The sequence below is a fragment of the Electrophorus electricus genome, chromosome 1, assembly GCF_013358815.1.
Source record: "Electrophorus electricus isolate fEleEle1 chromosome 1, fEleEle1.pri, whole genome shotgun sequence".
NCBI lineage: Eukaryota > Metazoa > Chordata > Actinopteri > Gymnotiformes > Gymnotidae > Electrophorus > Electrophorus electricus.
Genome location: NC_049535.1, coordinates 16,008,981 through 16,029,278, shown reverse-complemented (window position 1 = coordinate 16,029,278; position 20,298 = coordinate 16,008,981). Strand labels below are relative to the sequence as shown.

Sequence of the window (20,298 nt, the reverse complement as noted above, 5' to 3'; positions counted from 1 at the left end):
GGGACGTGCTGCTCCATGTAGCTTTATCGTAATGTTTCGTTAGAATCTTGACAGAATGAGAGTTGCTTTCTTTTAAAGTGTTGCTGACTGTTGGTGTTGCCGACACCCACACCATACACACACACACACACACACACACACACACACGCGCGCTCACACACACGCACGCACACACACACACAAACCCCACACATGCATAGAATGTTTTAAAACTGCCCAAATCGGCTGTAGGCCTGATGACTGCAGTCCCTAGTTTACATGCAAAAACAAACAAGACACAGTTAACCATTTTCATTCTTAGAACTGGAAATCTTGATAAACCTGGAGGGTTTTTACGTGCGTGTTCCCTGCGTGGCAGAGAGCGCCAGCTCTTGTCATACATATCAGCAGTTCATTTTACACTTTTTATAAGAGTAAAGGGTGTTTGGGGGGGTATGGGGCATCTGTCTTTATACACACTCTGAGGCGTGCAGAGATGTGCTAGACACTTCCTGGACCAGAAGAGGTTGAATGCAGCTTTAGAAGGTGTGAGATGAATTTTTTCAGACCTGCTAACTGGTTGCGGGTTAGGAGCTTGGTGCTTGAGTTGCACTTATGTAGAATATTGACACAATTCCAGATTTTCTCTCTCGGACCCAAACCTGATGTCATTTGTCCCATATCCAGTCTCTGTAACACTCTGTGCTGGGATAATGCAAAGCACCAGATAAAACAGGCTGTTTATTATAGCTGACAACTGATTTATTTTTAATTTTTTTGGTTCTCTCAAACAGACTGTTTGGTTCTTTTAGGTATCGTTTTGAACACCTAATTATGTTTAGAAGCACAAGACATGACATCCTATCAGACAACTGTGAAATAATGGATTATTTCATTGCCATTTAGTCTTTGTTACTTTTTGTAAGGTTGGATTGGACTCTTATTTTTTAAGGTGTTTGGACCTTAGTTATTGCTGTGGAGGAGAATTCTGATGTGTAAATCAAAGCTGCGGAGGCTGTGCATGCTTCTCCTTATGTCCACCAGGTGGCGGTGATGGGCTATAATGTATACATTCCCCACGTGTGCATGTAGAAGGAGCAGCAGATGGCACACACGTGTGTGAAGTTTTCAGATCCTTTTATACAGCTTTGCAAATTCAAATTCTGACCTTTCACCATCACGGTCCATCAGATGCCTTGGATCAGGTGTTTCTGCTGCTGGTTTGAATTGGTTTTTGCTTTCAGACTTTTGTTTTTCCATTGTAGTAGTAGTAGTAGTAGTTGTAGTTGTGTTTACATTAACAGGCCAGATTACCTGTAGTTCAGGTTTCAGCTATGGATGCTACTGGTGTTCATATAGGGGAATGGCTTTGTCCTTTTTGAGTGCAGAATTTAAAAAAGTCTGTGTGTATTGAAGGTAAAGGGTAGCTTGGCAGAAGAGAACAGGTTCTGTCATTGTTTTGCACAGATTCATTGCTGGCTACTGCACGTGTTTCTATAGCTGTGCTGCTGTGTCCATATCGGTGAAGAAAAACACGTACGGAAACCAAGTCAGTCTGAGAAAGAAAAACAGAAAACGGTCTGTTTGAAACTACTGCCCCATCCATCCCACTGTAACAGGCAAGGTTCACACACACTTCCTCAGACAAAAATACTGCTAACGCACATTTTTAAAACCACATTTGCGTCATTGATGCAAAATGGCAAGGTTTATTCAAAGCTCATCGTTAGAATAGAAAGCAACGCTTAACTACACTTTATACATTTTCCTGCATGTTCAACACGAGTTTCATTTTGACTCCAGGTCCAGTTTATTAAAAAAACAAACACTAAAGCTTCATGCAACTTGGAAGTGGAATCTTACATTGTGGCCTTTTTGAAGAAATAATGTCATGGAGGAAGTGGAGGCTTTAAGTTATTGCCAAATTCCCAGTGTGCGTTTTAATGCCAGGACACTTTTTTTGTGACTGCTGAGTCCCCATAACTGGGAACAATGGTCTGTGCACTACGTTCGCCTGAGGGAACGTGTCGTCCATCTCCAGCCATTCCACTGTTGCTTCACTTGTCTGCTTGTAGCTGTAGCCTTTACCTTCTCGCTAAGATACGTCAAGTATTAGAAGTGCATTTCTTTCCCTTTTTCTTGCTTTCATTGTCTTTCCTAATCCAGAGTTTAGAACGCGTTTCCTTTTCTAGTCGGGCGGTTTTCACAGCATCAGTACTCAAGCCGGAGTTCTCTCCAATCCAGTTGAATTATGACTGCTAACTGATTAACGTTCCCAACGCAGTTTCCTCAGACCGAGACCATGTAAGTTGAAGGTGACTGGTGGCGGTCCCCCAACCCCCCCTCCCCCCCTCCCCCCAATATAGAGTTGCGCCCTGACCTTTGACCCCTTACCCTGGACCTCTGGTCTGCCCCAGGTTTTGCAGCTGTGACACAAATGTGAAGCCAGGACTCGAAGAGACATCAAGCACACAAAGCTCTGACCCGTTCTCTTGTGTATGTGTACGATATTCAGCGTGTAATCATCTTAAAGAGAATCTACAGCCAAAGCATGTAACCTGGCTTTACGCCTTAAATGGCTACTCACAAAACTTGACTGTACAATGTAAACATTTCCACAGTGGCCTGGATTGGTAAACTAATAAAACTAAGATTTGTAGCCTGATTCCTCTGTACAGAAGTCATGACTATATATAAATATATAGATTATATATTTAACTGAATCGTGAGTTCAATGTGGTAACGTGAATGCTTGGGGCATATAAATTGCTGAGTGTGTGTGCGTGCTGTATTCTTTTCTTTTGGTTTGTAATTTTTTTAACAATTTATTTTGGTTGCATTAAAAAGACAAATGTATAAAGTAAAGCATTAAACTTTGCGAGCAGAAACATGGAAATGGGCTGTCAGTGACTCACGCACATCCACACGAGAAACAATACCACTGATTTTGAAATCAACTTTTATTCAAAAAAGTTTAATTGAATTCTTTGGCTTTATTTAAAAACAAAAAAACAAAACAGATATATTTTTCCACTTTGAAAAATATCTCCAGCTGTCCAGAACTGGGGGTTGGGGCTAAGTTAGGATTAACGCTTTCTGCACTACGACCCAACTGAAAGCGATGGTGTTCGAAACAGTTACAACACAGAAGATGACAGAACACCAGTTTTGGTGAATTTTGCCAGAGGGCATCGGTAGTGCGGAACTGGCTCATTTTCATTAAGAAGTCCTTTCACATCCAGTACACACAGACGCACAAACACTGAATGAACGCAGCGGAGTGTATTTGCACTATGTCAAACCTGCACGGCTAGTTATTTTATTTTCACCGCTAGGGCTCACTGTTGCAGCATCTGTGTACAAAGTGGCCTTTTCGATATGTGAGCAAATGTTTGCATAGCTGTTCAGTGGAGGAGAAACGCACCATAGAGCAAGGAATCATGGAATATTGTGAACTTGGGTGGAGACTGCGTGGGTAAGCGTTTCAGCCACGTAAGAGAACGGCTCTGACTTCTGTGTAAATGCCAGGTCTAGATTTATTGATGTCTGGGGTAAAATGTCTCCAGCAGAATGAGTCAGCGTATTCCTTGGTTTTAGAAAATCAGGGGCAAATTCTTTGTTGAAATTGCTGCTGCTCCTACGTCTCCCCTGCTGGCCAGAAAAACTCACTTGGCCCTCTGAAATGGCACAAGACTCCAAAATCCACAGTCATCCCAAACAGGTCTGGTAATTAATGGATATATGAGATTGTAAGGCTTTGGGTTAAAGGTTTGATATCAGTGTCTTAGGTTAGATACACCATGTATACCATACCAACAGGTTCATTATGCTCACTGAGCCTCTGTTTAAGGCCCTCAGCCTGAACGCAGACAAGCCACAGCACAGGTACAATGCACAGTGTCAACTTGTACATCTATCAATGTAAAGCAACACCAAAAGAAAAGCTATATATCTATATCTCAACAGGTGGCTTAAATTTCCACAATGGGGCTCCTGTGAGCCCCCCCCCCCCCCAATATCAAAGTAAATAAAATGAATGATTCTCAAAATGTCCTTTTGGGATTGAGTGGTTTTACATATTAGGGGAAGGACAGATGAGGTAAAATGCAAGCTAGAACTGAAAATAGTAATTATACACCCCTCTAATACACACAGTACGTCTTTTAAAGGTACATTTTTGTGCAAATCAACAAATACAGTAAAGGTGGGTTTTTTTTGGTAATTCATTATAATTCAGTGACAAGGCAAGATAAATAACACACTTTTTTCATCCTGGGCTCCATAAGATGCAAGCTCGTCTAATGTTCTGCGGCCCCTGTGAGTCACCATGATTCACAACCCCCCGACTTTACACGAAAGCCACGGCACACCAGTGGAATGACTCATGTCTGATCTTTCTAGTTAGCAAAAATAAATAAATAAATAAAAATCTAAGCACTAAACTGTTAGAGACTTTAAAAACAAAGGAGGAAAAAAAAAAGCTTTGCTCGTGTTAATCATTGCCAATGGAACGGCCTTGACCTGAGGTCACGACCTCGGGGCGATCACGCTCTGAAATGCATAAACACGCGTCTGACCTTCTGACCTCATTCTTGGTGTGTGTAGCTGTACTTCTAGAACTAGTGTCCTGCCAGTGGTCCCGAAATAGACAGCGGAGGGTCAGGAAGGAGGTTTTCCCAGGTGCCCTCTCTCAGAATATAGGAAAACCTCCACGCAGATGTGCACGCGACTACCGGCCCAGATTACTTACCGCAGCTTTAAACAGACAGCCCCTCCCCCTGTCGTCTCCCTGCTGCTCACTCGACCGTAGGCTTCATGTGCACTCTTGTGATTGGTTTGCAGATTTCCTTTTGCTTTAGTGTCTGCAAACCACTGAAATGAGCAGCGGGTGATGGATGTTTCATCAGTGAGGTTGGGCCTTGAAGCACAGCAGGGGGGCTGCAGTATGTTTGGGGAAAGGTGTTTTATATGAAATACTGCAGTGCAAAGGGTAAGGGTGTGAGAGAGAGAGAGAGAGAGAGAGTGCTACAAGAGACGCTTTCCGAAACAGACGCAGGACTGTGGGAGTGCTTTACTGGAGGTATTCCCGCAGCGCCGGGGGACACAGAGCCGTGGAGTCAATAGCCTTCTGTGAGAGAGGTAGGGGCCGGCCAATGGTCACTGCACCTCCTCCGGCAATGCGCGGCTAAACTTAGCGACAGTGTGGCGTAAAGCAGGTTAGCGGCTCCCTCACTACGCCGCTCGTGGTCATGGTCAGGAAAAAAATATAAACTCAATTCCTCATCAGTGTATTAACCATCTTCCTGGTTCTGTTAGGTAGTACGAGCTCTTCCTTGATATTCCGTTAAACAATATAAAAAGTATTGGACAGGATGCAGGGAATCTTAGTCACCTGTTTGGATTTTTGTGTTTTGACGACCTTACTGTTTGAAGAAAAATAAAGTTAAAAGCTTTAACACGCACTGCGCATGTTAAAAATGTACCTGATTGTATGTTCATGTAGGCTCAGTGTATAATCCACCAGGGTTCTCTCCTCTACGCTGTCTTTCATTTGAGCTGCAGGAAGCCGTGGAAGGGTGACAGGGACCTCTAGGAACTGCACCAGAGCCCCAGCAGGTGGGATGGGGGCCCCTGGCCGTAGCCCGTCCCGCCTGACCGGAGCGGAGACGGGAAAGCAGCTTCGCCGTGGCCTGAGGTGTCGGGGTGGGATGTTCCTGTTCTGCCCAGTCCATAGAGACGAGCTAAGCTGAGATGTCTTTGTGTGTGTGTGTGTGTGTGTGTGTGTGTGTTAGGGGGCGGGGGGTGTCTAGAAAAATAAAGCTATTTTCAGTCTGGTCCGGACATTTGCTATCGTTGTCGGCGGAACTTTCCGGGCCGCAGCAGGAGACATCATGGACAAGGTAGAGATAACTGCTTCCTGACATCGTACCCACTTTCCAGAATCCTGCCTCTCAGACTGAGCTCAGCCCGTCACTCTTCCAAGGAATACATCACCCAAAAGTGCTAATATGTTTGACACTAATTAATCAGACTTACTGAGGTCAAGTATCATGAAAATGAGATTTTTACCAAAAAATATTTCATTTTAGTGGTTCAGCGGTTTTGGAGTACAGAAACGAATCCAGCAAACTACAGCAAGAGAGAGAGAGCCAGCCAGCTCACACATCAGTTCAGTCTGGACACTGCTACCAGGGTCCTGGCTGTTCCTTCATAGCGGGTTTATCCCGTGGACGCGGCGTGAATGCGACGGCTTCCACGTCAAAAAGCAGCAGTTTCCTTTGAATGCTAACTTGCTCTGCTAGCGCTCGCTAACCGTTAGACACGTTAGCACCTTTGGCCGAACTACCCCATGAGTACCGTGTGTGAACCTAGCCGGCGATGAGCCTTGCTAGACTGCCGTGGATCTGCGCTTGGACGGGCCCGTACTCCACCAGCTCTCCGTCCACGGTGATGGTGCCTTTGGGAGAGTGTGGCTCCAGCCGCAGCGCCCGCACCTTGACGTACTCCACGTGAGGGCAGCCGGTGCCCAGGTGGGTGCCCTTCTCCATGGCCAGGAAGAGGCGCAGCAGGGCGGTGCGCGAGATGCCCGCTTTGACGTAGATCAGGTGCATGACGCCGTCCTCGAGCTGGGACGCCGGCGCGGCGATCAGGTCCTCGGCGAGGTGAGACTGGTACACGGCCAGCACCAGCACGAAGTCCTCGTCCGTCACCACCGTCCAGTGGGCGGGCACGGGGCTGTCCAAGGGCGCGAGGAGCGAGTCCGGGGGCCCCCGCTCGGGGGCGGGCGGCACGTCGGTCCGTTTGGGGTTCGGCGTGTTGTTGGAGTTGCACGAGTTGCGGAAGGGCCGGTTCCAGGCGGGGAGGTCACGATGGGTGGCGGGGCAGGCCTGGGGTGAGGGGCCCTGCGCCGATGTGCTCGAGGGACCCCGGGGGTCTTGGGCGGGCAGGTACGCCAGCTTTCCCCGGTACACCCTTAAGGAAGCAAGGCGGACGAGCGTCCCAAGGGTGAAGCGCGCCGCCCCTACGCGCCGGTACTTCTCGCTCTCGATGTCCACGTCGGCCACGAAGCCCCAGGCGAGGGACAGGAAGGAGAACATCCGCTGGCCGGATGCCGTGCGAACCGAGCTCAGGTCCAGGCGTGACACCAGGCCTTTACACAACGTGAAGCCACAGCTCACCAGCAGCTCCTCACTGGTCACGGGCTGCAGCCTGAGAAAGAACCAATGAAATGGGATCCAGACTTCAGTCTGCAACTTTGTTTAAAAGTCATACTGTCATGTGAGGCCTTACTAACTACACAAAAAACGTCTTTACTCTTATATGGTTTCATTAGATTAATCTGAATCCTATTTTTCTGAATTTCTCATGTTCCTTATGTGCTGGAGATGGAGGGATTTTTTATCTCTAGTTTTTAAGAGGCTTCACTCTCCATCGTCTTCACCCTGAGCTACCAGGTCAACCCCAGACTCGACCAACACAGAGACCCCGCCCAGAGGGCGGTGATAAGTAGACTGTCCCTCCCTACATGTCAATCAAGCCAACAGTCTGCCCGGACAATTGCACCTGTCTCCATAAGGTTCCATTCGACCCATCACCACAATGTTACCATCTGATTTATCTGGGCTACTACATGAGCTACATTTGAAATGATGTCATCATCCTCGATAATTAATATATCTCACTATTTAAATACATTCGTGTTTCCTTTTAGGCTTTTGAACTGGTTAATGATGTCTGTGACCCAACACATCAGCCCTAGTAAAAAAATAATAATCGTGATGTGTTTTTTAAGCTTTTCAAATATTAATCCTCTCATTAAGTGATGCGTGAATTAAATAATTTTCAATTTCAGAAACCAAAGAGATAAGACTGTGAAAGTTGCAAGCAGTGATTTGTTTTCATCTACGGAAACATTCCTTCCCAACTAACTAGAAAGCAGTGATAGGCAGCAGACACCTTGAGACGAGCATAGAAGTGTTGAAAGCTTACAGGATTGATAGCATCAGTGAGAACAAGCCCCTCCCTCACGGCTGGGAGGGTACAGGGGAGGGTCCTCCTCTCTGGCACTGCTCACCGGGCAGCAGAGCAAAGTTCAAACACGGAACAAAACAAGAATGATCCATACTGACACGACGTCTGTGTCCCTATGACACTGCTAATGTGCGTGTGGTGTGCTTTACACACGTGCTTCATGGGATGCCATGACACTGGAACAACATTGGAATATTACATGGCCTACTCGCAAGGGTCCCTCTGACGTTTCGCGCCATCTCAAATGCGTCGTTTGTTCCGTTTCCCATATCCCCCGAAGGTCTGTGGTCACCCCACAGAGACAAAAACAAAGGGTCTTACCCAGCGTAGTGGTGTATGGAGGCGGCCAGCGCGTTGCCTGAACCCCCGGGCAGGATACCCAGTGGAGTCTTGATGGCCTCCTCCCAATCCTCCCTCTCCATGAGGCCGTTCACCACCTGGGGACACCTGGACGTGAGACTCCGTGCTCCAGCTGTTAGGCTAGCAGGCTAACTCAAATGCCTCTGACTCCTTAAGGTGCCAAAATACGCATCCAGGTTCCCAAAGGCATCTGAGATGTTAAGAATTGTAACTACAGATAGTGTCTCTCTGAACATTTAAAGAGTTCCTGTTCCGTGCATTTAGAAACCTGGGACCCTGGAGTGAGCATGTTAACATGCTAACTTACTGCAGGTTTGTCTTTTCTCAGCCAATGCAAATAAATCTTACAACATTGACATTAAGAAAAGTTTAAGAACAAGGTTTGTTTGTTCTATGATTATCAGAAGTGTTATGTTTGTTTTGGTGTTGTCCTGTAAGGCCCTAGTTTTCTTCCACCCTGAAAGCAGTTCGGAACCATGTCCTCATGCGTTTGTCCTGTCAATTTTCCCAAACATTCCAAAGCGGGCTGCTAGCCATGGAACGGCACAGGGCATGCTCGGAGAGCCGCAGCGAGCTGACCTCAAAGAGCAGCCCGTCTCCGGACATGATAACCAGGGCGTCCCACTGGGAAAGGTCCGTCTCCCGCACCAGCTCGCGGGCGTGATTTTGGCACTCTGCAAGGGCAGGAGAAAAGCAGCATTAGAACGGAAACATATAACGTGTTTGTCACAGTGGGAATGTTACAGATTTTGGTAGGAAAAATAGGGCATAATGGGGGAAAAAGAGTGCAGGGGTGGGGGGGAACCAGGACAGGGAGTCAGAACCAAAGCTACCAGCAGGGGTGTGGGGGGAGTATGTGATGTTCTCCAGGGTTGCCAAATAAGACATTTTCTGTTTATTGACAAATCTGTTCACCGATGCTAGAACCCCCGCCACATGACTCCTAACGACTTTCATGAAGCTGGCACACCACGTGATCAGAAATACTGTTCATTTGGACTGCGTTTGTGCTGGTCTGCTCGGTAAAACGTCAGTTTATGCCTCCCGTCAATGTCTAAATAGCACCAAAATAGTCTGCTTGTGTTGCTGAAAGAAACATTTGTGCTGTTTTAATTATCAGTGTAAGCGATTTTTCAGCGAATGACATCACTTGGCCCTCATCGATGTCCAAATCGCCACCAAAATAGTTCGGGCTACGTTTGTGTTGTTTTGTGCCATGCTGTCTTCATAAAAACATGCACCATTTTTAAATATCCTATCACGAGCATCCTCCCACGCAGCTGCATGCAATCGCAGAACTCAGCGGGCGGTGCGAGCAACATCGAAATGGGAATGTGCAAACCGCTAATGTCATCAGAACACGCCACAGTCCTGACACCCTTCAGTAGCGAGGACCTTAAGGTTTATGTGTTACCTCACAATTGCAGTTTTAATCTGTGTCATTTACCTCAAGGTGAACAGAATGATTTTAATGATCTAAAGTCATTAAAAAGATTATCACCCCCAATTAATTAGCCATAATCCTGGTTGAATGCATGGGGACATTTTCCTAAGGGAACTTGTGTAGGTGTTTTTTAGCTGCTAGGGGCCATTTGCTGCTCACTGGTGCCTAATCCGTCTGGTGAAGGGCTCTGGTTGGTGAGCTCGTTCAGGTGTGTGAGAGAGTGTAAACCAAACCACAAGCAGGGGTGTCCCTGGGAGCACAGTCAAAACAAAAACAAACCGACGCCCACATTTGCATACAGCAAAATCTGCATTGCCTCCTCAATCTAACATGAGATCAACCTGGGCTTGGCGCATTAAATCATTTGCATAAAAGGTCGCGTCTGCTACGTGATGAAGTGATAAATTATGATTTGATTTTCCAGTGTTTGTTCTGGAGAAAGTTCCAAGTCTCTGTGCTTTGATATTCCAGTACGAAGACAATGTTGCTGGTTTTGGTCTCCCTTACAGGCTCTCAGTGCAGGATCCGCAAATGTCAACCCACTTAGATGTATTGTTTGGGTACAATTGTAACCTCATGAAAATAAATGTAAACCTCATTGGTGATTTATCCTTGTTTTTCTGAGACTGAGGCATCCATACTGCAGCCTTCCATAAACCTTCATCTGTTACCACCTTGGAAAGACTGCACAGATGTCAGGGCCGACTGCTTTTTTTTTTTTGCTGCCGTGAGCTCTGCACGGCCCCCCTCCCCCCAGGGGAGGTATCATATCACCCTCCCTCTTCCATAGCCCTATCTTGGGAGGGATCAATGAAAGCTTTGTCTGTCCAGTCACACCATATTTCCTTATGCAGAGGTGGTGGGGAAACTCAAGCCAGAGGACAAGCTGAAGCTGAGGCAGTACAAAGGCCCAGTCCCTGCCCTGGGTCGAAGACACTGAAAACAAGACACAGGGCACCACCTTTACACAAGGTGTAAGGGACCACCATTAAACATGACAAAGGACCACCTTTACACAAGGCATAAGGGACCACCATTAAACAAGACATAAAACCATCTATACACAAGGCAAAAGGGACCACCTATACACAAGGCATAAGGGACCACCTTTACACAAGGCGTAAGGGACCACCTATACACAAGGCATAAGGGACCACCTATACACAAGGCATAAGGGACCACCATTAAACAAGACATAAAGGACCACCTTTACACAAGGCATAAGGGACCACCTATACACAAGGCATAAGGGACCACCTTTACACAAGGCGTAAGGGACCACCATTAAACAAGACATAAAGGACCACCTTTACACAAGGCGTAAGGGACCACCTATACACAAGGCATAAGGGACCACCTTTACACAAGGCGTAAGGGACCACCATTAAACAAGACATACTGGACCACCATTAAACACGACGTAAAGGACCATCTATACACAAGGTGTAAGGGACCTCCGTTACACAAGGCGTACAGGAATGCCTTTAAAAGGTGCAGGTGGGAGCCAGATATTTATCGTGTGTGTTCACTGTAGTGTCAGATCCAGAATGACCAGCATCTACTGCTGAGCACCAATGCCACTGTATGGTAGCTTCCACTGGCTTCTCATGTTGATGTTGAGGAAACACGCCCTCCCCAGCGCTCTTATGTTTCAACTCTTCTCCAAGTTGAAAAATTTTGCTAATAACTATGCTGCTAGGATGAAAAGAACACCAAGTGTTTTGTTGATAACAAATCAGACACAGTTCCTCCCCAGTTCTGCAGTAAGTCTGCTGAAGATCTGGACGTTTCTGTGGTGATTGGTAACAGGCCTATGCTAAGCTACACGCTAACCTCCGCTCAGTGTGCGTTTTGGCTTATCGCCAACCAAAATGCTATTCAGTGCTTTGTCGGCCCATGACAGCCTGCGTGTGGAAACACTTTTGGGACACTGATTCTTTGTGAGGAAAAAAAAAACAGGGATAACATTTCATTCAGCTCTCGATTTGCTGTCTACCATGTTAGAAACCCCTCTGTTATGTCACTGCATGCTGCTTACTGGTTAATTGGTGGCTATGCACCCTAGTGGCATTCCAACACACCTAGCTGACTTATTCACATGGTCCTAACACTCTTGCCTGGATCATATCTGATGAACTAGACTTGGAGAGGTCAACAGGTTGGAACAACACATACCAACATGTTAGAAATAAACAGGACTGTGGGGGACAGCTTAGGCCAACCCTGCTGTAAGGTTTCATACTTCTTGGAAATCCGTTTCCAGGATTTTGTCACGGCCACCCACAGTCTGCTCTCAGCAGAGGTGAGGTGAAGGGATACACACCCACCTCGCACACACCTGTCCACTTTATGTTAAGTCTGGTCCTGTTTGTCTCCGATGGGGCTCAATGTCCCACTCTTCTGGAGCAGACTTCACACATTCCTTACACAGAGTTTTCAGCAACGCAAAACCAATTTATGTAGGCTGGTTGATATAAAGTTGAATCTAATGTGATTGTACATTTATATGTACAATTCATAAATTTTTATTACGATGTTTGTCTGAAGCTATGGTTACAGTTTGAAGTTATGCTTATGATAAAATAAAATCACTGAATAAAAATAACTAAGACAATTAATATGGCAAGAGATTATAATTCTTTCCTTGGTAGTGTACGTGTTGATATAGAGTCCATCGTCAACGTGTGATTTGGGTTAGCGATTAAAATGTCTCCCCGTTGCCAGAGTTATAAAGGATCCGGCTGTTGCCGGCTGGAACAAGGAAGAAGAGTCCCTCACAGGGAGAAAATGTCGCAGTAATACATTACAGCGAGTGTTTGCTTGGCAAGCAGTGAGGTGGCCTTTCCCTGTGCTGGGAGGTTCAGTGGTATGAGCCACTACTGTTGTCATTTAAGGTGGGCTGGCGGTCAGAACCATTTATTACCATAAGAGGGGACACCTGGAGACACTCAATAAGGAATGTGAGCGCTGTCTGTCGCTCTGGCTGTCCGCCGCGCTCTCTTGCATTAGTTTCTCTCTCTCTCACTCTCTTCATCTTCGTTTCTCCCCCTTGTTTTGTTCCTTCTTTCTCCTGTCATCTTTTCATTGGAATTTTCTCTCTTTCTCCACTCACTCTCTGTCCAGTCCTCCCCTCCCCTCCCCTCCCCTCCCCTCTCTGTGTCAGTATGACAGACAGGAGAGAAATCTGAAATTTCAGAATGTTAATTTTTTATTGTGAGTGCAACAGTACTTGTTGGCGTCGCATGCCCTGAACAATTAACCACACATGACTCTGTCCCTGTTTCTGTTTCTCTCTCTCTCTCTCTCTCTCTCTCTCACACTCACACATTCTTATTAACCTCATCACAGATAAAGATAAGCTTTACTCTGGCGTTTCTTGGTGTCTTTCTTCTCAGTTTAAGTTTAAAGTTGTCGTCTGGGTTGCTGTTGCCATGTTGTGTCATGTGACTCAGGAAGGCCGGTCCCTGGATGTGTCGGAATCTGGCCAGGGCAGCTTTGGCACGACACAGCCGAGCACAAGGACAGCGCGACACATCGCCATGTTCCCGATGCAGCGCTAAGACATTCCTTGCACATTTGCACTGCAAATGTGTGTGTGTGTGTGTGTGTGTGTGTCTGTGTACACACGAAGTATCGCTAGGCCAAGCTAAGAGGTGCATTTTACTGAGCTGTTATTGCCTGGCATGTAATGAGCGTGTGCACTCTCTGAGACACCCATTATTCCAGGCTACAGTCAAGCGGAATTCAGTGGCTTGTGCTGCCAAGGGTGACAGCAAACTGGACAATAAAGGCAGGATGAATCCTGACTGTCTAAGGAAGCAGGAGTACTGACAGTTTGTAAAGGAACAGGGAATACTGAATGTAATGGCAGGAGGAGCACTGACTGCTTTTAAAAGCAGGGGGTATACTGACTACTAAGGCAGAAGAATTACAGACTGTAAAGACTGTAAAGGAATACTGGCAGATTGTGAATTAGTAAAATACTGTTTGTAAAGGCAGAAGGAATACTGACAGCTTGTAAATTAGTAAAATACTGTTTGTAAAGGCAGGAAGAATACTGCATGTGTATTAAAGATATGGGAATATTGACTGTGTAAAGGCAGAGAAAATTCAGACTTTGACAGGCAGGAGGACTACTGACCAGCTGTAAAGGCAGGCAAAATACTGACAGTTTGTAAAGACAAGAGGACTGTCTTTAAAGGCAAGACGAACACTGACCATATAGCCGGATGGACACTGACCGTAAAGACACACAGGCAACAGCGTCCCTGACCGTGACAGTGTTGTTGCTGTTATCATCAGATGTCCGAGCTGGAATGACTAATGATCGTGTGACCCTGCTGGTGGAGCCCGAGCGCGCGGTCAGCCAGAAAGGAAAAATTCAATTCTAGGATCGAGGTCCGACAATGGAGCTTAACGCTGGTGATCATGACCCCTCCACTTTTCCGCTTTCGCCCCCCTGCATCCATCTCCTTTCCCAGCTACAGACAAATTGGCCTGCTGCCGTGGGGTTCGGCTAGCCTCGACACAGATGCTACCTGTTTAATGATTTACAGAGATGAACTCAGGCCTATTAGCAGCCCACGAACGGCCAGGCTAGATGGACCGGGGACTGAAGTCTACTGCCATGGCGGCTTACTTGTGCTCATTTAGCATGCGCTGCTTCATTCGGTCACATGTTCGTGGATAGTACATATACGCGCACACGATACATGCCCATGGTAACGTTTAATTTATAAATTAGGCACAATATGTCATTAACAAAAAATGATCATAGAATAAAAACCTATTAAATGTGAGTTCTACTTTAAGACGCAATAAGCCTAAAGTTACTTGAACCTGTGTGAGCAGTAGCCACAGACCTTGGGTTCTGGAAACGGCAGCAAAGCTTTTTCTATGTGCCGTGTATCTCGAAGTTTTTGTCCACTTTTCCACTGACGTCAAATATAAGAATTGTGCAGAGAGCCTGCAAGTTTCAAGAGAGCGCTGTACTTGTGTGTGACCAAATTGGTGAGTGTTGACTACATTTAATTTTCGAGTGTCAGAGCAACAGGTAAAACAGGTATAGGTGTAATGAATTCTAGGAATGACACCCCTCCTTCCACACAGACTTCCGGTGGTTGTTTGTTCGAGTAATGTGGACCCTGTGGATATCCAGAGGTTCAGACATCACACTGTTGGAGAAGCGCTGATTTAAATGTTCAGAACAGATAATCTGCTCAACTTTATTTCCAATGAGTACGAAGCAGAAAACTCAACCCCCACCCCCGCCAAAACAACAGTTAATGCAATATGTATGCAGTGGAATTGCATAGAAAGCCCAGTATGTATGTATGTGTATGTTTTATGAACATGTCTTCTAAGCTAAGAACACGATGCATTGTTTTAAGTATATTGTAAAGTGATGTGTGGGTGTTTGCGCTGGCGTGTGTGTGTGCGTACGTGTTCACACCTGTAATGATGAGTGTGTACAGGATGCCAGCCTCCTGCAGTATTCCCTGGACATGGCGAGTAAAGAGAGTGTGGGCCTGCCCTTTCCCACTCTGAGGATTCAGCAGGACCAGGAATGTACACGGTCTCCGCACTTCAGCACAAAGACCTGAGAGAGAGAGAGAGTGTGAGTGAGTGAGTGAGTGAGTGTGTGAAGGGAACAAAAGAAGATTGGGGGGATGGGTTTAGAACATCATTTGAAGGCGTGTCTTACACAGGCTGAAACAAGGGACACATAAATTGATACTGGAGTGCTCCGGGGCTCATCAGATGAAAAAGTGTGCCGGTGTGAGCAAGCAGCCTGTTTGTACAATCCATTCCGGAAGCGGGTTGCCGGTCTGATGATGCCTGTGCCTGCTTTATTCCGGCTTGTTCCTGCAGCAGTCCGTCCATGTGCCAGCCAAGCTCTCTCCTCTCTCCCTCTGCCCTAAGGGAGAGGCGGACTGCGTCCTCCACGTAACCTTTCACCCCTACAACTGTGTCTTGCCACTGGGTGCCGTGGAGGAGAGCGGAATCGCGGGTGCAGTCACTTGGAAAGTCGAATTTTGGATTGGCCGTGTGTTGGAGATGATGGTGTTTGCACAACGGAGTGTTGCGGGCCGACAAAATCGATTGAATGCCGGCCATGTTTCGCACGCAGATTCCGCTCCGTTGAATATGCGGAGAACATGCGAGATGCTGGGGAGGGTTGTACGGACCCACGATGTGAACGGCGTCTATGTTGTCGCAGCGTCCGCTGCGTGTGTAACGTGTCCAGGGTGTCGGTGTCGCACGGCTCCGCTGAACTCGGTGTCGGATCCCGGCGTGAGAGCGAGCCTTACCAGTTGAACCGGAACATCGCGTGCACACAGGCTGGGAGGAAGCGGGCAGCCTTCGCGCGCCGCGGGATGAGCGGTTAAGCCTCGCTTGTTAAAACGCTCCTTTCCAGGCCGGGTCGCCCCTGGGCGACAGCGCGCTCTTTGGAACTCCGCGAGGAGCACGCGAGGAAACCTGCCTCCCCTCAGTCGCCGGTTACAAAGCGGCTGGAGGAGAAGGCGCGCTCTCAGTCGGCCGGCCCGAGCGCTTCAGCCAAAGACCGGAATGAAGCTGGGCGGGGGGGGGGGGGGACGACGACAGAAAAAAAGAAATGTTTGTGGGCGCCGACGTTCACACGACAGGGCCCTGCCCAGGAGCACACCCTCCTGAGGCAAACGCCGGTATCTGTCACTGTACGCTGCACGCAGCAAGCAGAAAGCACTGTCCAGAAGGGGGCACTGCTGCGCCTCAGGCTCATGTGCGCCTGTGATGTTTGTGAACGGAAATGAAAATTGTCCCGATTTCCAGGAAATCTCAATACTGCAATTACTCGTGTGAGGGCGAATAAACACGTTTATAACAGGTTTGGTGGGGAAAGTGTAACTATGTTCAGCAGGTGCTGTGCTGACTGTGATTTTCGCCTGCAAAATCTCCAGGAATGTCTGCACACCTGTGTGAGAAAGTGACTGACTGTAAAAGAGTATCATCATTAATAACTAAGTGAAATTAAATATCACAAATACAGTATTTGTATTTATAGTATTTGTATATACAGTATATCACAAATACAGTTACTCTTAAGAGTAACCAGTCTTACAACACGGATGGGGAACACACACACACACACACACACAATACACCTGGCAGAGGTTCCATGTCATCTTTCCATTCCATGTCAGCTTATGGTGTGCCCACATACATTAATGCTGGAGTTAGCACACAATCACCTATTAACAAAACCTTTCACACAGGCTACTCTCACTCACTCACTCACTCTCTCTCTCTCTCTCTCTCTCTCTCTCTCTCTCTCTCTCTCTCTCTCTCTCTCACACACACACACACACACACACACACACACACACACACACACACACACATGTTCAGTGTCCATAGGGCCATTGAAAACAGAAACCCAGCAAGCAGTGTCTCTGGAACGCTGCTCTGTCCCCATCGCTCGTTGTTTACAGACCTCCACAATGTCACTTTTGTTTGGTCCAGGAGAGCTATGGATACCATTCTAGAATATCGTGACTAGAGAGGACACCAGATACCCCCACAGCTGATCCGCTACACGGTCGGCCGTGAGCATGCTCACGAGACCACGGGTTCTCCGCATGAGAGTGCCATCTTTTTTTCTCCTTGCTGTGTTTTAACACAGTGAGGCATGCTAACACAGCGGTTGCCTAATGTTCACTAGTCCATTAACGCTACCTTCTCGGTGAAACGACCAGTGTTAGACAAGCCTCTTAACGCTTTGAGGATCTGCGGCTGTTTCCAGACGTACCTTAAATATTTTTCTGCACTTACTGAATTCTACACAGAAATGACTGAATAAGATGCTTTAAGATGTATAACTCAACAACAAGCCTCGAGTTTAGGAGGTTAGAATGAGTCACATACAGTGCTGGGCCTTGTACAACTCCTTCCTTACTGTGTTACCTACGACTCCAGCTACATTCCGTATGAATGAAACCCACAATAAAAATCACGGACGTTAACATTAACACATGGTTACTCAGACCCAGTGGCTATGACTAAACGTCCTTGTCATTTACGAGAAGCTCGACGGCGTGTGTCGGATGTGTCGAAACAGGGCCCACACACCCGCACAGCCTCCTGCCATGACCGTTTACGACCACGCTCGGATGACTGTGCTAGACGTTAATGCAACAGCGGTTATTTCCTCCATTACACGCAACGCTGTTACAATGCCCAGCTGATTCGGATGGAGACCAACCGGCATCGCAGTGACCGCGAACGCAGCAGCGATGCTCGTGAGAGTGACGTCACGTGAAAGCGAAACGGACTGCACCAAACCAAGAGGGAAGACGCTTAACAAGCTGCAGAACCAAGCAGTGCAACCCAAACCAGTTTGTGCAAAGATATCGTCCATATGCAAACCGTGGCATGGAGCCCAGGACCTGCCAGTATAGCTGGAGGTTACGAGCGCAGCCATGCGAGGGTTAAACGTTAGTTTCTCGGCGGCACAGAAACAAACGGCCTGCTGGTCTGAGGATGCAGCCCTCATGGAAAGGGGCCACTCATTTACACAATCAACCTAGCAAACACACATGTTGAGTAAGCATGTGTTGGCAGCAGGGAGGAGTGGATGTGAAATGGAGCCATTATGCAGTATGGAGGGTGGCAGGGGGTTAAATGTTGATATTGCACAAGGGTATGTGGTCACAAGCGCCCCACCCTGACTCACAGGCCTGTAGCTGCAATGCCCACACACCGTCCTCCACCTGTCAGACGCTCCAACACCCACACTCTGCCCTCCACCTGTCAGACGCTCCAACGCCCACACCCTGCCCTCCACCTGTCAGACGCTCCAACGCCCACACCCTGCCCTCCACCTGTTAGACGCTCCAACGCCCACACCCTGCCCTCCACCTGTCAGACGCTCCAACGCCCACACCCTGCCCTCCACCTGTCAGACGCTCCAACGCCCACACCCTGCCCTCCACCTGTCAGACCCTCCAACGCCCACACCCTGCCCTCCACCTGTCAGACGCTCCAACGCCCACACCCTGCCCTCCACCTGTCAGACGCTCCAACGCCCACACCCTGCCCTCCACCTGTCAGACGCTCCAACGCCCACACCCTGCCCTTCACCTGTCAGACCCTCCAACACCCACACCCTGCCCTCCACCTGTCAGATGCTCCAACACCCACACCCTGTCCTCCACCTGTCAGACCCTCCAACACCCACACCCTGCCCTCCACCTGTCAGATGCTCCAACACCCATACCCTGCCCTCCACCTGTCAGACAGCATGGCCGAGATGTCACAGACAGAGTCACTGTGAATACATGCACACTGTAAGCAAAACGGTTTCAGGGGCAAATGCAGCAGAAATAGTGGCATGACTAACATTCAGTTAACCCTGTATTAATATTAATACAGGATAATAATATTAATATTAACAATATTAATGAAAATGCATGCTAATTAGAGAGCTTAAAGGTGTGCCTCAGAGCTGAGCCTAAAGCCCAGGTTTCACCATACAGCTGACTGAATCCAAACATAGATCAAATGATGTTCCAAAACAAACACTACTCTTTAAAACGGCGGCTCTTTGAGCTGTAGCGCCTTTATTAGTGCGCGACTGTGACACCCGACCTGCCTCGCTTTACGGCACCATGACGGCGAGACACACCGCCAGATCTCGTCACGCGGCGATCCCGTGGAGAGTGGTCTGATACAGCACTGTAACAAGCCGCGATGCGTGTGTTACTTAGTGCATCAATATTTCATGAACTGTCATCTAGGCGTTCATCAACGCCAGTCAGACGCCGGAACCTTCCGCATTAATCAGTATGTTGGATCGATTTGGGCCAAAGGTTATCTTATTCGTTTCACTCCCAAAATGCTATTGATATAAATTTAGAACACTTCTACTTGTTCCTATGAAGCAACAGGTTAGTCCTAATAATTGTAATTTCATGGCAGGACTTGTACTGTTGCTGGTAATAAACAGATTGTTTAGTACACATAGGATAATCGGATGGAATGAAGTCAGGACGTGTGTAAACCGGGCTCTAGGTCTCAGGACTGGAGATTCACAGACCAGGAAGGCCAGCGTGAACAGGAGAAAAAAATGACTAACAGTCTATAACAACGTGGCTCCGTGTCAGTATCATTCAACTGCTTACAAGCACTAAGAATGCCGTGTTTAGGAATGTTAAAACTTTGTATAAGTTGCCATGTGTAGTTCTACACCTCTAGCTCTTGAACTGACTCACCTGGAATAAGCTCTTTTGAGCTGGATAAGACGACACAGAGCAGTCAAGCGTCCTCAGACTCTACGTGACAGCAGGAGTTACGATGCCGTGCCTGGGAATGCCGGGCCTGGGAATCCCAGCTTGGGATCCCAGCCCTGCTGCTGTGGACTCCCACAGCCTTACTGTGTTAAGTGCGTCCTGTAGCTTTAAGAACTGTGTCTAAGTGTGAACACAGCCTTACTGTGTTAAGTGCGT

At 47.5% G+C, this 20,298-nt stretch overlaps 1 protein-coding gene and 1 long non-coding RNA gene across 2 annotated transcripts in view; one reads left to right on the top strand and one right to left on the bottom strand.

Moving 5' to 3' along the window:
- The first annotated feature begins 5 nt into the window (after window positions 1-5).
- LOC113587796 lies at window positions 6-2,644 on the top strand. The gene is made up of 2 exons (XR_003411780.2): window positions 6-2,283; window positions 2,397-2,644. It is a non-coding gene; the product is annotated as an uncharacterized LOC113587796 (long non-coding RNA).
- A 1,639-nt stretch (window positions 2,645-4,283) lies between these two features.
- LOC113587788 (sphingosine kinase 1-like) overlaps window positions 4,284-20,298 on the bottom strand; it is a 19,913-nt gene continuing 3,898 nt past the window's right edge. The window contains exons 2-5 of the mRNA XM_027026652.2: window positions 15,267-15,413; window positions 8,950-9,044; window positions 8,332-8,447; window positions 4,284-7,188 (exon numbers count right to left, since the gene is read on the bottom strand). Of these exons, the coding sequence (XP_026882453.2) occupies window positions 6,348-7,188; window positions 8,332-8,447; window positions 8,950-9,044; window positions 15,267-15,413 (1,199 nt within the window). The 3' untranslated portion in view covers window positions 4,284-6,347. The remainder of the gene's footprint in view (window positions 7,189-8,331; window positions 8,448-8,949; window positions 9,045-15,266; window positions 15,414-20,298) is intronic.